Source organism: Notolabrus celidotus, chromosome 2, assembly GCF_009762535.1.
Source record: "Notolabrus celidotus isolate fNotCel1 chromosome 2, fNotCel1.pri, whole genome shotgun sequence".
Lineage (NCBI taxonomy): Eukaryota > Metazoa > Chordata > Actinopteri > Labriformes > Labridae > Notolabrus > Notolabrus celidotus.
Window position 1 is genome coordinate 9,383,542 of NC_048273.1, and position 17,074 is coordinate 9,400,615.

At 42.9% G+C, this 17,074-nt stretch overlaps 1 protein-coding gene across 1 annotated transcript in view; it reads left to right on the top strand.

The window, feature by feature from the left end:
* impact (impact RWD domain protein) overlaps positions 1–17,074 on the top strand; it is a 39,679-nt gene that overhangs the window by 514 nt on the left and 22,091 nt on the right. Inside the window, exons 2-7 of the mRNA XM_034700359.1 lie at positions 1,801–1,929; positions 2,608–2,660; positions 2,746–2,808; positions 2,942–3,027; positions 9,382–9,504; positions 9,593–9,687. Coding sequence (XP_034556250.1) covers positions 1,801–1,929; positions 2,608–2,660; positions 2,746–2,808; positions 2,942–3,027; positions 9,382–9,504; positions 9,593–9,687 — 549 coding nt within the window. The remainder of the gene's footprint in view (positions 1–1,800; positions 1,930–2,607; positions 2,661–2,745; positions 2,809–2,941; positions 3,028–9,381; positions 9,505–9,592; positions 9,688–17,074) is intronic.

Genomic DNA, 17,074 nt, shown 5'->3' on the forward strand with positions numbered 1-17,074 from the left:
ATTCAGTCTGCTGTCTTTATTGTAAAAGCCCTTTAAGGTGCATCTCTTGTATAAAAAGGTGCTATGTGAATTAAACTACTTAATTGTCACATACTCTTAGTGTGGCATCAGCACAGACAGCTGTAATGTGTTTATGGTGAAATAACTCCAAAACCTTGTCAAGAAAATTATAGATTTGTTTAGACATTTTTGACCAAAATGCAAAATATTAAATTATTTTGGCAGAAATTTTAATGTAGAAAAAATAAGGATGATTTAGAAATAATGTCATTACTTAGTTTTAATTATAGAGTATTATTATCATAGGATGAATTTTGCTTTTTCCTTGTATAAAATGTCAATAAAACAGATTTTGATGATTTGCAAATAATTTAAAGTCTATATTAAATTGAGAATAGTTCAAAAACAACATATCAAATTGTGTTTCGAAAAATTATGCTAATTTTAAGTTTAGTGTCAGCAGCACGTTTTTAACAGTCGGTACAGACACATGTTTCCTGTTCATCAGCTCTTCTCTGAACAACACTCTGTAAACATTGGTGAACCCAGGAGACCAGGTTCTGGACTTTAAAGGTTCTGGACTTTAAAGTGAAATGTTGTCCCAATGTTGTCCTTTGTCGTATTTAATGTTTTCAATGGGGGACGAGTCAGGACTGCATGCAGGCCAGTTCAGCACCTGGACTCTTCTACTACAGAGCCATGCTGTTGTAATACATGCAGAATGTGGTTTGGCCTTGTCTTGCTGAAGTATGTAAGGTCTTCCTGAAGACATCATTGTCTGGATGGCAGCATATGTTGCTCCTAAACCTGTATATATTGTTCAGCATTAATGGAGCCTTCACAGATGTGGAAGCTACCCATACCATCAGGGACGCTGCCTTTGAACTGTGAGCTGATAACAAGCCGGGTGTTCCCTCTCCTTTTTAAAGTGGAGGGCACAGCGTCCATGATTTCCAAAAAGAATGTCAGATTTTGATTCATCAGACCACAGGACAGTTTTCCACTTCCCCTCAGTCCATCTTAAATGGGCTCAGGACCAGAGAAGTCTCCATGGTTCTGGATCATGTTAATATATATAGTTTTAACCTGCATTTGTCGATGCAGTGATTTCCAATACAGAGTCATGTCTGTTTTTAATGCAGTGATTTCCACTACAGAGTCATGTCTGTTTTTAATGCAGTGACTTCCACTACAGAGTCATGTCTGTTTTTAAAGCAGTGACTTCCACTACAGAGTCATGTCTGCTTTTAATGCAGTGACTTCCACTACAGAATCATGTCTGTTTTTAATGCAGTGACTTCCAATACAGAGTCAAGTCTGTTTTTAATGCAGTGATTTCCACTACAGAGTCATAATGCAGTGCTGCCTGAGGACCTGAAGATCTCTTCCATCCTTCCCTCTGAGAGGTTCAGCCTCTCTGGAGTGTCCTTTCAGTCATGTGACAAACCTGTTGATCATTAACCTCATTAGTTGGCAGATGTTCCTCCGGGTTTTTTTTTTAGCATTACATAACTTTTTACCTATACTTTTTACCTGTTTTGTTGTCTCTGTATAAACAGTTTTCTGTATTTATCAACCTTTCACACTGTCCTGACTCTCATGGAAATGTAAACACAGTGATGCAAATTGCAGCCTGAGTCTGGGTGTAGTTTAATGTTTCTTCCTTTGGAGTTTCTGTGCAGGATGACTTTGATGTTTGATGCGATGTTATGATGTAAATACAGGTCAGTGCCTGTAAGCATGAATACCTGATGTAAGATGTATGGCTGATGTTTGTATTCATCCTTTTCCCACCTGCAGATTGAAGAGGTGGAGGCTCTGTCTGCCATCTATGGAGATGAGTGGTGTGTTATAGACGAAGCATCCAGAATATTCTGCATCAAAATATCAAACGGCCTAGATGAGCCCAAACTGACGGCATGTTTACAGGTAAGAAACAGCTTTTGTTTATTGATTACGGCCAAATTCAACCAGATCGGTGTCCGGTCCATCTCTGATCCGTCACAGATCTGATAGGTTTCTATTCTAGTCAATGTGTTAACTTCCTCTGGATCCGCTCAGTTCGTTCCGGCTGCCGGATCAGATACGCAAGACTTCTATTTCTGCCGGATGCCGGAGCACTACGCATCAATCACCACAGAGCAGTTGGAGCGGGATAGGAAGTCAGGCACCAAAACAAAATGAAAACATCCAGTTAATTTTCAGAATAAAACCCTCTGTGTTATCACCAAATTGTATTTCACTTAACTACAACAACAAACCGTCATGATGAGCGGAGCCAGGCCTGGAGTCAACAGGTCAGAGGTTTTCAGAGGACCATAAAGACAACATGGATGAGGAGAGGAGGATGAGAACCTTTGATTCAGTAATTACCGCGGGAAAACCTCGGTCACATGAATCCAGCTGTCCAGTGGTCCTGCTCCGTGCTGTGTTTCGAAAACGCATACGATGGCTGTTGACAGACCAGAGAGCACAGGGCCGGACCGCAGCGGATCAGAGATGGACCCGACACAGATCTGGTGGAAGTGGATGTTAGGGATGCACCAATCGCAGGTTTCAGTTGTTGTAGTTGGCATTAAAGCTGGCTTCTGTTTTCTCATTGGTCAGATAATTCTCCCTCCTGATTACCCGAGCACTGCCCCGCCCATCTATCAGATCAAGTAAGTCTCTTCAAAAATATATGTGATGTGGTCTGATGAGTTTATAAAACTTTTATAATCCTCTGAGCGTGCTCTGTTCCTGCAGTGCAGCGTGGCTGCGAGGACCGGAGAAGACGGAGCTGGCGGAGAGCCTGGAGGACCTCTACGTGTGAGTGTTTCTCTTCCTCTCTGACCTCAGCGGGAGGAGCTGCAGGGGGATTTATTCCATAACAAAAAGCTTTAAATAATTGTTTCCAGTGTACAGTTTGTGAATCCAGCCTCAAAGAAGTGTTTAATTTCAGGGAGCATGCCGGGGAGAGCATCCTCTACCTGTGGGTGGAGAGAATCAGAGAGTTCCTGGTGGAGAAATCCCCGAGCCTGGAAGCAGGTGAGGTGTGAAAATTAGATTCATGCTTCAGGGACACACTTACTCAAACAATTTGTAAAGACTTCTCTCAGCACATGTGCAGAGTACAGAGAGGGGAAATGAGTTTTTACATTTTATGCAGGAGGTTACAAAACAGGACATCTTATTTCTGCCAAAGACTGACAGCTGGATCACTCACTCTCTCTTTCTTAATTTGTATTCTTAATGATGCATGTTATTTTAATGTTGCATGTGATAGGTCCTCTGTTACTCGTACCACTGTCTGAGAAAAGCTGGTAGCACCATCATTTGTCCCTGCTATCTGCTCTGTCTCAAGGTCCACTTCACAAAGTGTTCTAAGTGTTGTGTCAGTGATATGTAATCACAAACTGTAAAGCTCTGCAGCTCTGTTCAGTTTGCTCTTGTTTTGTGTCTAATTGTAGAGATAAGCTGTTAGCATCTCCTCTCTCTGCTGCACAGAGTTGCTCTGTGTGCTCTCATCCTGATGGAGCTCATATCTGTCCTGATACAGATGTTAAGCTGGATGGGGAGGGGGCTTGTGTTGTAAATTGGTTCTTTGTTTAAAACTAAATGTTATCCCTGCAGCCAGTAAGAGCAGCTCGTCCTGATGTAAAACTCTTACCTCTGTCCTGTGTGACGGCTCCAGACTGAGTACACACATGTGGAAAAGTGTTACTGTATGTGCTGGGGTTGAGTCTGAGACAGCCCAAGATTGATATATACTGTGATCATTCCATTGACAGTAAAGTGATTGGAATGATCATAGTATATATCAGTGATATTAACAGACTTTGTGTAGACATATTTTATTTTTAAGGACAGATATCTGCATTAAGAGCAGCTAATAATCTGTTCTACATCAAACATTTACACTGAGACACAAATCTGCTCGATGCTGTGTCACTAAAGACAATCAGTGTTTAGATTTCCTGTCTTCCTGGAATGCAGCATCAGAAATGATGGATCCCACCTCCATTCAACAAACAAACATTGTAGACGTAGTTTTCTTCTCCTCTTGAGGACAGACCTGGCAAAGCTTTTCACTTTCAGCTTAAACTAACCTGTAATTACAGATTTTGATTCAGATACATGTTGAATCTGGATCTCAGGATCTTGATTTTAGTCTGAGAAGGGTTCTGGTCTCTGTCTGTAGTCTGAGTAGTATCCACCAATGAGGTGTCAGCAGGAAAAACAGTGTGTATGGAGAGCAACAGCAGGTGTTCTAGAATTCTGACATCAAAGACAGAGTTCCAGAATTCTGTCTTTGATGTCAGAATTCTGAGGACAAATGGAACATTCTGTGAAGAAGGTCAGATCTAAAAAAACATCACTGTCTCTAATCCTCTTTCATAGACCTCCATTCAACAAACAAACATCGTAAAAGTAGTTTTCTTCTCCTCTTGAGGACAGACCTGACAAAGCTTGACTTTTGACTTTTGACTAATCTGCATCATGATGTTGTTATTTCAGCAAACTTAAGACCCGTTAATTACAAGAACATCAGTTTCTGTTTCAGGTTCATACCGCTGAAGGAAGCCACAGTGAAGCCTCTGTGGAACTTTTTACAGTGAAACTGATACTCAACACAAACAGAGGAACAGGTGCTCCTCTAGGGGAAGTAATGAACTGAGAAAAGACAGCATTTATTCTATATCTGTAGAGCTAATTTCTCCTCTCTTTTGATCTGATCACACGGTCTCTTCTCAAGTTGCTAACTTGATTGTGAACAGCTCAGCACACAGAGAAGGAAGTTGCTTATCTCTAACTGCTCTCTTTAAAGAAGTGGGCCATCGTTCCTGGAGGCTCATATCATCATCAAACGATAGCCGATGCGCTCTGAGATTGTTACAGCTCATTATGAAGTCTCCTTTTCATCAGCAGGTCAACCTTTAAATCATTTATAACAAACACATAATTGCATCAGAGGGCCAGAAGAATCTGCTCCTCCAACAGCCTCATCTGAGATGCTCCTCTGTGAGTTAAACTCACTGCAATGTGCTCTGAGGCTGTGATAAGACCAGCACAAAGGCTGAGGGGCCTTACAAATCTATCTGAGTCTGACTCTGAGTGACTGCCCTGAATGAAGATCCATATCTAAGTAATGCTTTCTGTTACCCGGTGGGATCTTTTCAAGTGTAAAAGAATAAAAAACACAAATGAAGGATTTTCTACAGGTGCCGCGCTGCAGCAGGTTTCAGAGAGAGGAGGTCTGTGGTCTCTAACAAGCCTGAAAATATGAACGCCTCCTCTTTGATAAGCAGCTTGAAGCATGCTCTCTGTGATTCATGTCTTAGTAAGTGAAACTGGTTCAGCAGTTTCTGAGTACAGCAGTTATTCCAAAGAAGAAAGGAAAGGAGACGTCAGAGGAGGTAGAATGTATGGCTGGAAGTGTTGTAATTGCAGGGAATACGATGCTGCCCAGCGGACCAATCACAGAGCATGTTGTCTGCGTTATTTCGACACGTAGTTACATTTTGGAGGTGGTTCACGTCAGGCTATGTGTGTAGGCCTCTATGTAGGAACCAGGCAGCAACTTCCGGGAGTGTTAAAAACTGCAGTTCCTCGAGCGTCCACTAGAGGCTGGCTGCAGAAACACAAGAAACCACATACACACCCATTCAAAGAGATGATCTTTACAGCAGGAATAAACATGTTTACAGCCTGGTTCAAAAAACAGTTTAGATCTTGATAGCTAATTTCTCTATCAGCACACTGTACGGGGTGAATTTATTATAACTTGTTATTTTTTAAGATATTAAACTGAAGAGATTTGCCCAAATAAGGGCTTGGCTGACTTGATAGACAGGTAGGAACACTGTAGCTGTTAGCGAGGAGGCTAAAGGCCCGCCTCAGCTACACATCTTTGCCTCATACTAGATCAACCAAAGTTAGGTTGAGTCAGCATTTCAATTCGACAACTGCTGACGTTAGGCTTCAAAACTCCCTAGGTGACGTCACGGAGACTACTTCCGTGCTTTATACAGTCTGTGATAGGAACAGGGCTCTGGGAGGAGACTGAAAGAACGTGGTCGCTGATACAAGCAGCTGAAAAGAGCGTCCTCTAATGGCCAAATTCCACCAGATTTGTGTCCGGTCCGTCTCCGATCTGTCACAGCACCGGATCTGATAGGTTTCTATTCTAGTCAGTGTGTTAACTTCCACTGGATCCGCTCCGTTGCGTTCCAGCTGCGTCTCTGATCCGGCAGGTCGGAGCCCTCTGGATCAGATACGCAAGACTTCTAATTTTGCCGGATGACAGAGCACGACGCATCAATCTCAACAGAGCAGATGGAGCGGGACAGGAAGTCAGGCACCAAAACAAAATGAAAACATCTGGCTCATTTTCAGAATAAAACACTGGCCTGGAGTCAACAGGTCAGAGGTTTTCAGAGTATCATAAGGACAACATGGATGAGGAGAGGAGGAGGAGGAGGAGGAGGAGGAGGAGGAGGAGGAGGAGAAGAATCCTTGATTCAGTAATTACCAAGGGAAAACCTCGGTCACATGACTCCAGCTGTCTGGTGGTCCTGCTCCGTGCTGCAATCTGAAAACACAACCTGTGGGTGTTGACGGACGAGAGAGCACAGAGCCAGACCGGACACGGATCTGGTAGAAGTCCAGTGTAAAGGGAGCTTGGCATAGAGCCTTTACTCCTTCATATTCGAAGGAGCCAGCTGAGGTTATTCGAGCATCGGATCAGGAATCCTCCTTGGCAACTCCTTTTGGAGGTTTTCCCGTCCATCTGGGAGAGACCCCCTGAGTAGACTCTTAGCTCTCTGGAGTGGTGTCTGAGTCCCCGGGAGGAGCTGGGAAACGTTGCTGGAGAGAAAAGGATGTTTGTGGCTCCTCGCTCGGCCTGCTGTGTCTGCAGATCTTTGCTTTTGCAGATGACTTTAGGACCTGCGTGAATTTGTCTGTAATTCATAAAGTAGTAATTAACCACATATTCACCAAACACAGAGGTCATGTGATGTTCTGACTACACCAGCTTTCTGTGATTCAGTGCTGCTTTAATCTGTTTAACAAGATTTTCCAAATTTTTCTGACTGCATGAGGCATTATTTAAAACCACATGATCAGTTTTTCGCTCACGCACAGAGCTCCTTAAAGCTCCTTCCTTTGAGATGTCTGCGTCGAGTCTACAGGTGAGCTGATGTGAGAGTGCAGCAGGTTGAAGTCAGACTTCATCAGGACTGGGGGCGGGATGGTGACGTTTGATTTGATTGGCTGAATGTCCGGTGGTAGGGACATTGGACATCCGGTGGTAGCTATGTGTGTTTATTGTACAGTTTACACGCTGATTCGGGCTGCACTCACACAAAGAGCACCTTTGTTTCCATGACAACAGAACACTAAATGAAGCTCACCTGCTGGTCTTTTGTACCTGCTCTCTTTAAACGACCTTACAGCTGATATTAGACTCAAACACACACACATTAACACACACTTTCTGCACCAACAAACATCTCACACCAACACACTCAAACCTCTCTGTTATAGGTGACTCTAAAATCTTCTTCTTCTTCGTTGGTATTCAAAGTTCAGCATCAGTCAGGCTGTGGTAATTGGTGTCATCCATTATGAATTGTGTAACAGATTATGTCAGGGTGTTAGAGTCCATGTTAAGGTCACATAATGCTAATTTGGTAATAAGGAGCTCAGTGTGTGTCGTTTTAATGACGAGCTGCAGTGATGGCGGCTGACAAATCCTTTCTAATAATAAACTGTATGAAACAACACATTGATATATAAACACATAGTCTCAGTGACGCCACCTATTGGTTTCTGAGGAGAGGTCATGACACCCAAACATTGCAGCCAACATCAGGGTTGTTCTTGTTTATTGGACTGAATGATTAAACCTCACCCCCGTTGGTCAGCGCCAGAATTACTCAACAGATTAACAAGATATTGATGTTTTTATTACTGTAGGCATGAAATGTGGGGCTGTTGAACCGCCTACCATACTAGCAGTATGCACTGATTTGGCCAGAATTCAGTAAGTAGTAAGTGAACAAGAGCAAAATCTGCAGTATGCCAAAACTCCCCAGATGTCTACTGATCTGGGAAAATTTCACAGTATGCATCGGACCAGTCTGCCTTGCGTACTGTTTCCCAAAATGCACAGCGCTCGTTCTGCTTTTTCTTTTTCCTTCTTTCTTGACGGGAGGAAATATGTTTTTGGGTGCTGTGGAAGTTATCAAATTACATATAAACCACCTCCTAACTATTTAAATCATAAATGGATGCTAAAGAAGCAGTTTCTCTATCGGCTTCGCCGTTGTTTACTTCCGCTTTCCGAAACTGGAAATCCAGTGATGTCTGGCCCAGCATACTGCAACACAGATCGAACAGAACAGTCATACTACATACTAAATTCAAAAGCAGTATGTAGTAGGCAATACCTACTGCCTACTACATTAGTAAGTAGTATGTAGTAGGCCGTTTCGGAAACAGCCTGGGTCACATGTTGTGTCCTCACTGTAGTTCAGCCTCCCTCCACTAGGTGGATATATATTAAATCTCTTTAATCACAATTATTTTACATTTTTTCTCAATAAATCATTAACTAGGTAGTCCTCAGTTCTCTACAAGCCATGTAAACATGAGCAAACTGTATCTTCTTCTGGAGGAAATTTTTTTCATTAGGGTCGGGCAATGTGGGAAAAAATATTGCATCATTATTTTCCTATGGCAGGATCACGATCTGGATTTCATCACTTCTTTTACATGTTGTTTTTAAGACTTTTCTGACCAGCAGGCAACATTTTAAGAACAAAATTATTTACCTGAGTTCTAAACAATTTTTATGCACTAAATTTTGCCTTTTCTGTACAATATCATATTTTTGATCTTGTCTTGTGTCCTCTTTTGTGTCTTCTGAACTTTTAGTGTTCATCAAGAACATTTTAACATCATCACCCCTGCTCTACTGCCTGGATGTAAAGGAGCACAGGTGATGATGTCATCTGGTAGCACAGCGTGGTTTGTCAGAATGTTGATCTAGTAAATGGAGATAAAGTTGTATGTAGGCTGTGTGGTTAAACTGACATATAACCACTTCCCCAGAGCAATGAGGAACTAGCACAGGCATGAGGACGCTAATCTGAAGGCTGCTCATGCTAGTTCTCAGATAGGAGGCATTTGAGGAAGGTCCATCAAGATATATCTGAAAGATATGTTGGCCTTTGTTTGTGAATGTAATGTGTTTTAAAATGTGCTGTAATCGTTAAGAGATTCTTAAAAGAGGTTTTTCACCAGCATCAAGCTTCTCCGGTTTCTTGAAATTTAACTAAAGTGAAATGAAGATTTTTGTAATTAGACATCAACATGTCCCACTTGATCCTTTTCCAGTGAATCAGCCTGAACCCGTGAACATGACGGCTGAGGAGGATGATGATGATGAAGAGGTTCCAGACTTCAGGACGCTCAGACTGAACACAGAGAACGCTCACCTCTTCGTGCAGGATGCAGGCGGTACTTCTTGTTAAAGTGTAATGAAATATTTTGCTCTTTATTCTCCCGGCTCTCATCATCTATCTTAACTTTAAACGTCGTCCTGCAGGTGAAGAGCCGCCTCCCATCAAACACGGAGACACCATCACAGACCGGCGCAGCACCTTCCAGCCTCATGTAGCACCCGTGGTGACCCCCAGACAGGTACAGAGCCGATACCAGGATTCAATTAAAAACACTTCTTGTGGAGACTAACAGCTCATGACAGCTCATAAGAGTTTCAGAGGAAATAACCTCACGAGGAGGTTCTCTTGTCTAAGGAGAAGAATATAATCATGCAAATCTGAGCAGCAATTTCATAAACTGAACATCATCCTGCAGAACACCTCGCTCTCAGACTCTCAGGTAACACACTGAGGCTTCTTAAAAGCTTCCACCTGCTGAGAGGAGCTGTTTACTACCAAATATTTACAGACACAGCTGTCCTCCTCTGGGAGCGTCTTAAGACCTGAGCAGTATTTACATCCTCCGCTGTACGAGGCTGTAAGTGTTCAGAGAAGAGAGGAAGAGGAAGAGGAGGCCTGCTGCGTTTCAAACACTATGATCATGTTCAGCTTTGATTCGCTGTGAGCACAGAAACGTTACGAGTGTTTGATGTTAAATGATCAAAATAAGATGGTTACATCAGCTACAAACAAAGATGAGATCTCTGACTTCACATGTGAAAGTTTGAGTGGAGTGCAGATCTGAAGAAAATCTAAAGTTTGAGCTTTAAATGAAGACAAACTGTTTAGAAGAAGTATGAAAACAAGCCTCAGAGGAGGCAGCAAAGAGCTCTAAGAAGCCCGTCTATAGAAATCTTTGTACTGTCCTTTTTAAGAAGCATCTTATAAACAGGGTTCCCATTCTTTTCCAGAGATCATTTTCCAGGACATTTCCAGGACATTTTCATTGATGATCAAGCTGGTATGACCATCTAAATTTAGTTCCTAATTTAGTTCCTAAATAGTCTAATATGTTCCTCTCAGTGGAAGTCTACATTGAAAGACACGTAGTCTATGGCTATCAATGAAATCATCTCTTACATACTTAAAAATGATGGCAAATTGATAATAGAATAATGCAACCACAGATGTACAGCACTTCACTTTATTAGTGCAACCAAGTAACAATGATGGGCAACTCTCATCTCAGCTTTCTCTTTTCTCAAATAATATGAAATGAGCTAAAAAAAAAACAAAAGAGCCAGCAAAGGAATCAGGAAGCTGCCTTACTGAAATAATTGAATAATAATAATGATCAGAGGATCAGTGCTTTAATGACCTAAATAGATCTGAATGACAAAAATGGCCACAAATGTTTCTCAACTCAACTCAGACTCAAAATATACCTGCTTAATCATGATATATTCATCCTGCTAAGTGGTCGATATAAAACAAAGCAAATGTCAAGTTTTTTATTTGAGTTACCGTAAACTCTGAAAAAATCGCACTGGTGTAAAGACGCACTCTGTATTTGAAGATCTCTCAGTGGTTTAAAAAAATGTGAACTGTCTTCCTGCATGGCAATGTCTATTATGATCAGCGATGTCTACAACGTGGAGTTTCTGTGCAGTTGTGTCGCTCTTTTTGTTCCGTTTGTTTTCACTATCGGGAGTTTGCACTCCTACTAGCTAGAGCAGGGGTTCTCAAACTTTTTGGAGCCAGGGACCCCTTACAGGTGAGAAAATTGTCCATGGCCCCCTCATAATTGTAACACAGATTAAGCACATTAGTGATGTGTCATGATCAAAAGCTGCAACTCTGAGAGTCAATGCTTTATAGTGAATCAGAAGAGCCGGCTCGCATCAAGAGAGAGCCGGCTTCCAGTTTGTTCCTTTTGCTGCTTAGCTCTCACAGTGCTCAGCCCCAGCTCTGCTCACAGCAGGACTTTGTTTTGATTGGTCAGCATGGCGGCCATGCTGACCAATCAAAACCATCATATGTGAGGATATAGGATACAGGTGATGGAGGGGAGGCTGTGTATCCTGGCTTCATCTGTTCCTTCAGAGAGAGTATTCTCAAAGACCGGGCAAATACTCACTGAGAGGAGAAATTAGATCAGCCCATCCAAGCTGAGGCATCTGATTTTTCTCAATGCCAATCTGAGGACATTAATAATGTTTGCTTGAGTTTGGTTCTGGTTCTGTTTGCTCAAGTTTGATTCTGGTTCAGTTTGCTTGAGTTGGTTCTGTTTCTGTTTACCTGAGTTGGTTCCGGTTATGTTTGCTTGAGTTCTGGTTTTGGTTCTGTTTGCTTGAGTTCGGTTCTGGTTCTGTTCTGGTTCTGTTCTGGTATTGTTCTGGTTCGGTTCTCTTCTGGTTCGATTCTGGTTCAAGTCTGGTTCGGTTCTGGTACGGTTCTGGTTCGGTTCTGGTACGGTTCTAGTTCGGTTCTGGTTCGGTTCGGTTCTGTTTCGGTTCTGGTTCAGTTCTGGTACGGTTCTGGTTCGGTTCGGTTCTGGTTCGGTTCTGGTTCAAGTCTGGTTCGGTTCTGGTACGGTTCTGGTTCGGTTCTGGTTCGGTTCGGTTCCGGTTCGGTTCCGGTTCGGTTCAGTTCCGGTTCAGTTCTGGTACGGTTCTGGTTCGGGTCTGGTTCGGTTCTGGTTCGGTTCTGGTTCGGTTTTGGTTCGGTTCTGGTTCGGTTTTGTTCTGGTTTGGTTCTGGTTTGGTTCTGGTTTGGTTCTGGTTCAATTCTGGTAGGGTTCTGGTTCGGTTCTGGTTTGATTCTGGGTTTGTTTGCATGAGTTTGGTTCTGGTTCTGTATGCTTAAGTTTAGTTCTGGTCCTAACCCTAACCCTAACCCTAACCCCAATCATAATCCTAACCCTAACCCTAACCCAAACCTAACCCTAACCCTAACCCTAACCCTAATCATAACCCTAACCCTAACCCTAATCATACCCCTAATCCTAACCCTAACCCTAACCATAATCATAACCCTAACCCTAACCCTAATCATAATCCTAACCCTAACCCTAACCCTAATCCTAATCCTAACCCTAACCCTAACCCTAACCCCAATCATAATCCTAACCCTAATCCTAATCCTAACCCTAACCCTAACCCTAACCCTAATCATAACCCTAACCCTAACCCTAATCATACCCTAATCCTAACCCTAACCCTAACCCTAATCCTAATCATAACCCTAACCCTAACCCTAACCCTAATCATAACCCTTACCCTAATCATAATCCTAACCCTAACCCTAATCATAACCCTAACCCTAACCCTAATCATAACCCTAACCCTAACCCTAACCCTAATCATAACCCTTACCCTAACCCTAACCCTAACCCTAACCCTTACCCTAACCCTAACCCTAATCCTAATCCTAACCCTAACCCTAACCCTAACCCCAATCATAATCCTAACCCTAATCCTAATCCTAACCCTAACCCTAACCCTAACCCTAATCATAACCCTAACCCTAACCCTAATCATACCCCTAATCCTAACCCTAACCCTAACCCTAACCCTAATCATAACCCTAACCCTAACCCTAATCCTAACCCTAACCCTAATCATAACCCTAACCCTAACCCTAACCCTAATCATAACCCTAACCCTAACCCTAACCCTAATCCTAACCCTAACCCTAACCCTAATCATAACCCTAACCCTAATCATAATCCTAACCCTAACCCTAACCCTAACCCTAATCATAACCCTAACCCTAACCCTAATCAAAACCCTAACCCTAACCCTAATCATAATCCTGACCCTAACCCTAACCCTAACCCTAACCCTAATCAAAACCCTAACCCTAACCCTAATCATAATCCTGACCCTAATCATAACCCTAACCCTAACCCTAATCAAAACCCTAACCCTAACCCTAATCATAATCCTGACCCTAACCCTAATAATAACCCTAACCCTAATCATAATCCTAAACCTAACCCTAACCCTAACCCTAATCATAATCATATCCCCAACCCCAACCCTAACCCCAACCCTAACCCCAACCTTAACCCTTATCACAACCCTAACCCTAACCCTAATCACAACCCTAACCCTAATCACAACCCTAACCCTAACCCCAATCACAACCCTAACCCTAACCCTAATCACAACCCTAACCCTAACCCTAATCACAACCCTAACTCTAATCACAACCCTAACCCTAACCCCAACCCTAATCACATCCCTAACCCTAATCACAACCCTAACCCTAACCCTAATCACAACCCTAACCCTAATCATAACCCTAACCCTAACCCTAATCATAATCATAACCCTAACCCTAACCCTAATCACAACCCTAACCCTAACCCTTATCACAACCCTAACCCTAACCCCAACCCTAATCACAACCCCAACCCTAATCACAACCCTAATCATAACCTTAATCACAACCCTAACCCCAACCCTAATCACAACCCTAACCCTAACCCTAATCACAACCCTAACCCTAACCCTAACCCTAACCCTAATCACAACCCTAACCCTAACCCTAACCCTATTCACAACCCTAACTCTAACCCTAACCCTAATCACAACCCTAATCATAACCTTAATCACAACCCTAACCCTAACCCTAATCACAACCCTAACCCTAACCCTAACCCTAATCACAACCCTAACTCTAACCCTAACCCTAATCACAACCCTAATCATAACCTTAATCACAACCCTAACCCTAACCCTAATCACAACCCTAACCCTAACCCTAACCCTAATCACAACCCTAATCATAACCTTAATCACAACCCTAGCCCTAACCCCAACCCTAATCACGACCCTAACCCTAACCCTAATCACAACCCTAACCCTAACCCCAACCCTAATCACAACCCTAATCATAACCTTAATCACAACCCTAACCCTAACCCTAATCACAACCCTAACCCTAACCCTAACCCTAATCACAACCCTAATCATAACCTTAATCACAACCCTAACCCTAACCCCAACCCTAATCACGACCCTAACCCTAACCCTAATCACAACCCTAACCCTAACCCCAACCCTAATCACAACCCTAATCATAACCTTAATCACAACCCTAACCCTAACCCTAATCACAGCCCTAACCCTAACCCTAACCCTAATCACAACCCTAACCCTAACCCTAACCCTAATCATAACCCTAACCCTAACCCTAATCATACCCCTAATCCTAACCCTAACCCTAACCCTAACCCTAATCATAACCCTAACCCTAACCCTAATCCTAACCCTAACCCTAATCATAACCCTAACCCTAACCCTAACCCTAATCATAACCCTAACCCTAACCCTAACCCTAATCCTAACCCTAACCCTAACCCTAATCATAACCCTAACCCTAATCATAATCCTAACCCTAACCCTAACCCTAACCCTAATCATAACCCTAACCCTAACCCTAATCAAAACCCTAACCCTAACCCTAATCATAATCCTGACCCTAACCCTAACCCTAACCCTAACCCTAACCCTAATAATAACCCTAACCCTAATCATAATCCTAAACCTAACCCTAACCCTAACCCTAATCATAATCATATCCCCAACCCCAACCCTAACCCCAACCCTAACCCCAACCTTAACCCTTATCACAACCCTAACCCTAACCCTAATCACAACCCTAACCCTAATCACAACCCTAACCCTAACCCCAATCACAACCCTAACCCTAACCCTAATCACAACCCTAACCCTAACCCTAATCACAACCCTAACTCTAATCACAACCCTAACCCTAACCCCAACCCTAATCACATCCCTAACCCTAATCACAACCCTAACCCTAACCCTAATCACAACCCTAACCCTAATCATAACCCTAACCCTAACCCTAATCATAATCATAACCCTAACCCTAACCCTAATCACAACCCTAACCCTAACCCTTATCACAACCCTAACCCTAACCCCAACCCTAATCACAACCCCAACCCTAATCACAACCCTAATCATAACCTTAATCACAACCCTAACCCCAACCCTAATCACAACCCTAACCCTAACCCTAATCACAACCCTAACCCTAACCCTAACCCTAACCCTAATCACAACCCTAACCCTAACCCTAACCCTATTCACAACCCTAACTCTAACCCTAACCCTAATCACAACCCTAATCATAACCTTAATCACAACCCTAACCCTAACCCTAATCACAACCCTAACCCTAACCCTAACCCTAATCACAACCCTAACTCTAACCCTAACCCTAATCACAACCCTAATCATAACCTTAATCACAACCCTAACCCTAACCCTAATCACAACCCTAACCCTAACCCTAACCCTAATCACAACCCTAATCATAACCTTAATCACAACCCTAGCCCTAACCCCAACCCTAATCACGACCCTAACCCTAACCCTAATCACAACCCTAACCCTAACCCCAACCCTAATCACAACCCTAATCATAACCTTAATCACAACCCTAACCCTAACCCTAATCACAACCCTAACCCTAACCCTAACCCTAATCACAACCCTAATCATAACCTTAATCACAACCCTAGCCCTAACCCCAACCCTAATCACGACCCTAACCCTAACCCTAATCACAACCCTAACCCTAACCCCAACCCTAATCACAACCCTAATCATAACCTTAATCACAACCCTAACCCTAACCCTAATCACAGCCCTAACCCTAACCCTAACCCTAATCACAACCCTAACCCTAACCCTAACCCTAATCACAACCCTAACCCTAACCCTAACCCTAATCCTAACCCTAACCCTAATCATAACCCTAGCCCTAACCCTAACCCTAATCATAACCCTAACCCTAACCCTAACCCTAATCCTAACCCTAACCCTAACCCTAATCATAACCCTAACCCTAATCATAATCCTAACCCTGACCCTAACCCTAACCCTAATCATAACCCTAACCCTAACCCTAATCAAAACCCTAACCCTAACCCTAATCATAATCCTGACCCTAACCCTAACCCTAACCCTAACCCTAATAATAACCCTAACCCTAATCATAATCCTAAACCTAACCCTAACCCTAACCCTAATCATAATCATATCCCCAACCCCAACCCTAACCCCAACCCTAACCCCAACCTTAACCCTTATCACAACCCTAACCCTAACCCTAATCACAACCCTAACCCTAATCACAACCCTAACCCTAACCCCAATCACAACCCTAACCCTAACCCTAATCACAACCCTAACCCTAACCCTAATCACAACCCTAACTCTAATCACAACCCTAACCCTAACCCCAACCCTAATCACATCCCTAACCCTAATCACAACCCTAACCCTAACCCTAATCACAACCCTAACCCTAATCATAACCCTAACCCTAACCCTAATCATAATCATAACCCTAACCCTAACCCTAATCACAACCCTAACCCTAACCCTTATCACAACCCTAACCCTAACCCCAACCCTAATCACAACCCCAACCCTAATCACAACCCTAATCATAACCTTAATCACAACCCTAACCCCAACCCTAATCACAACCCTAACCCTAACCCTAATCACAACCCTAACCCTAACCCTAACCCTAACCCTAATCACAACCCTAACCCTAACCCTATTCACAACCCTAACTCTAACCCTAACCCTAATCACAAC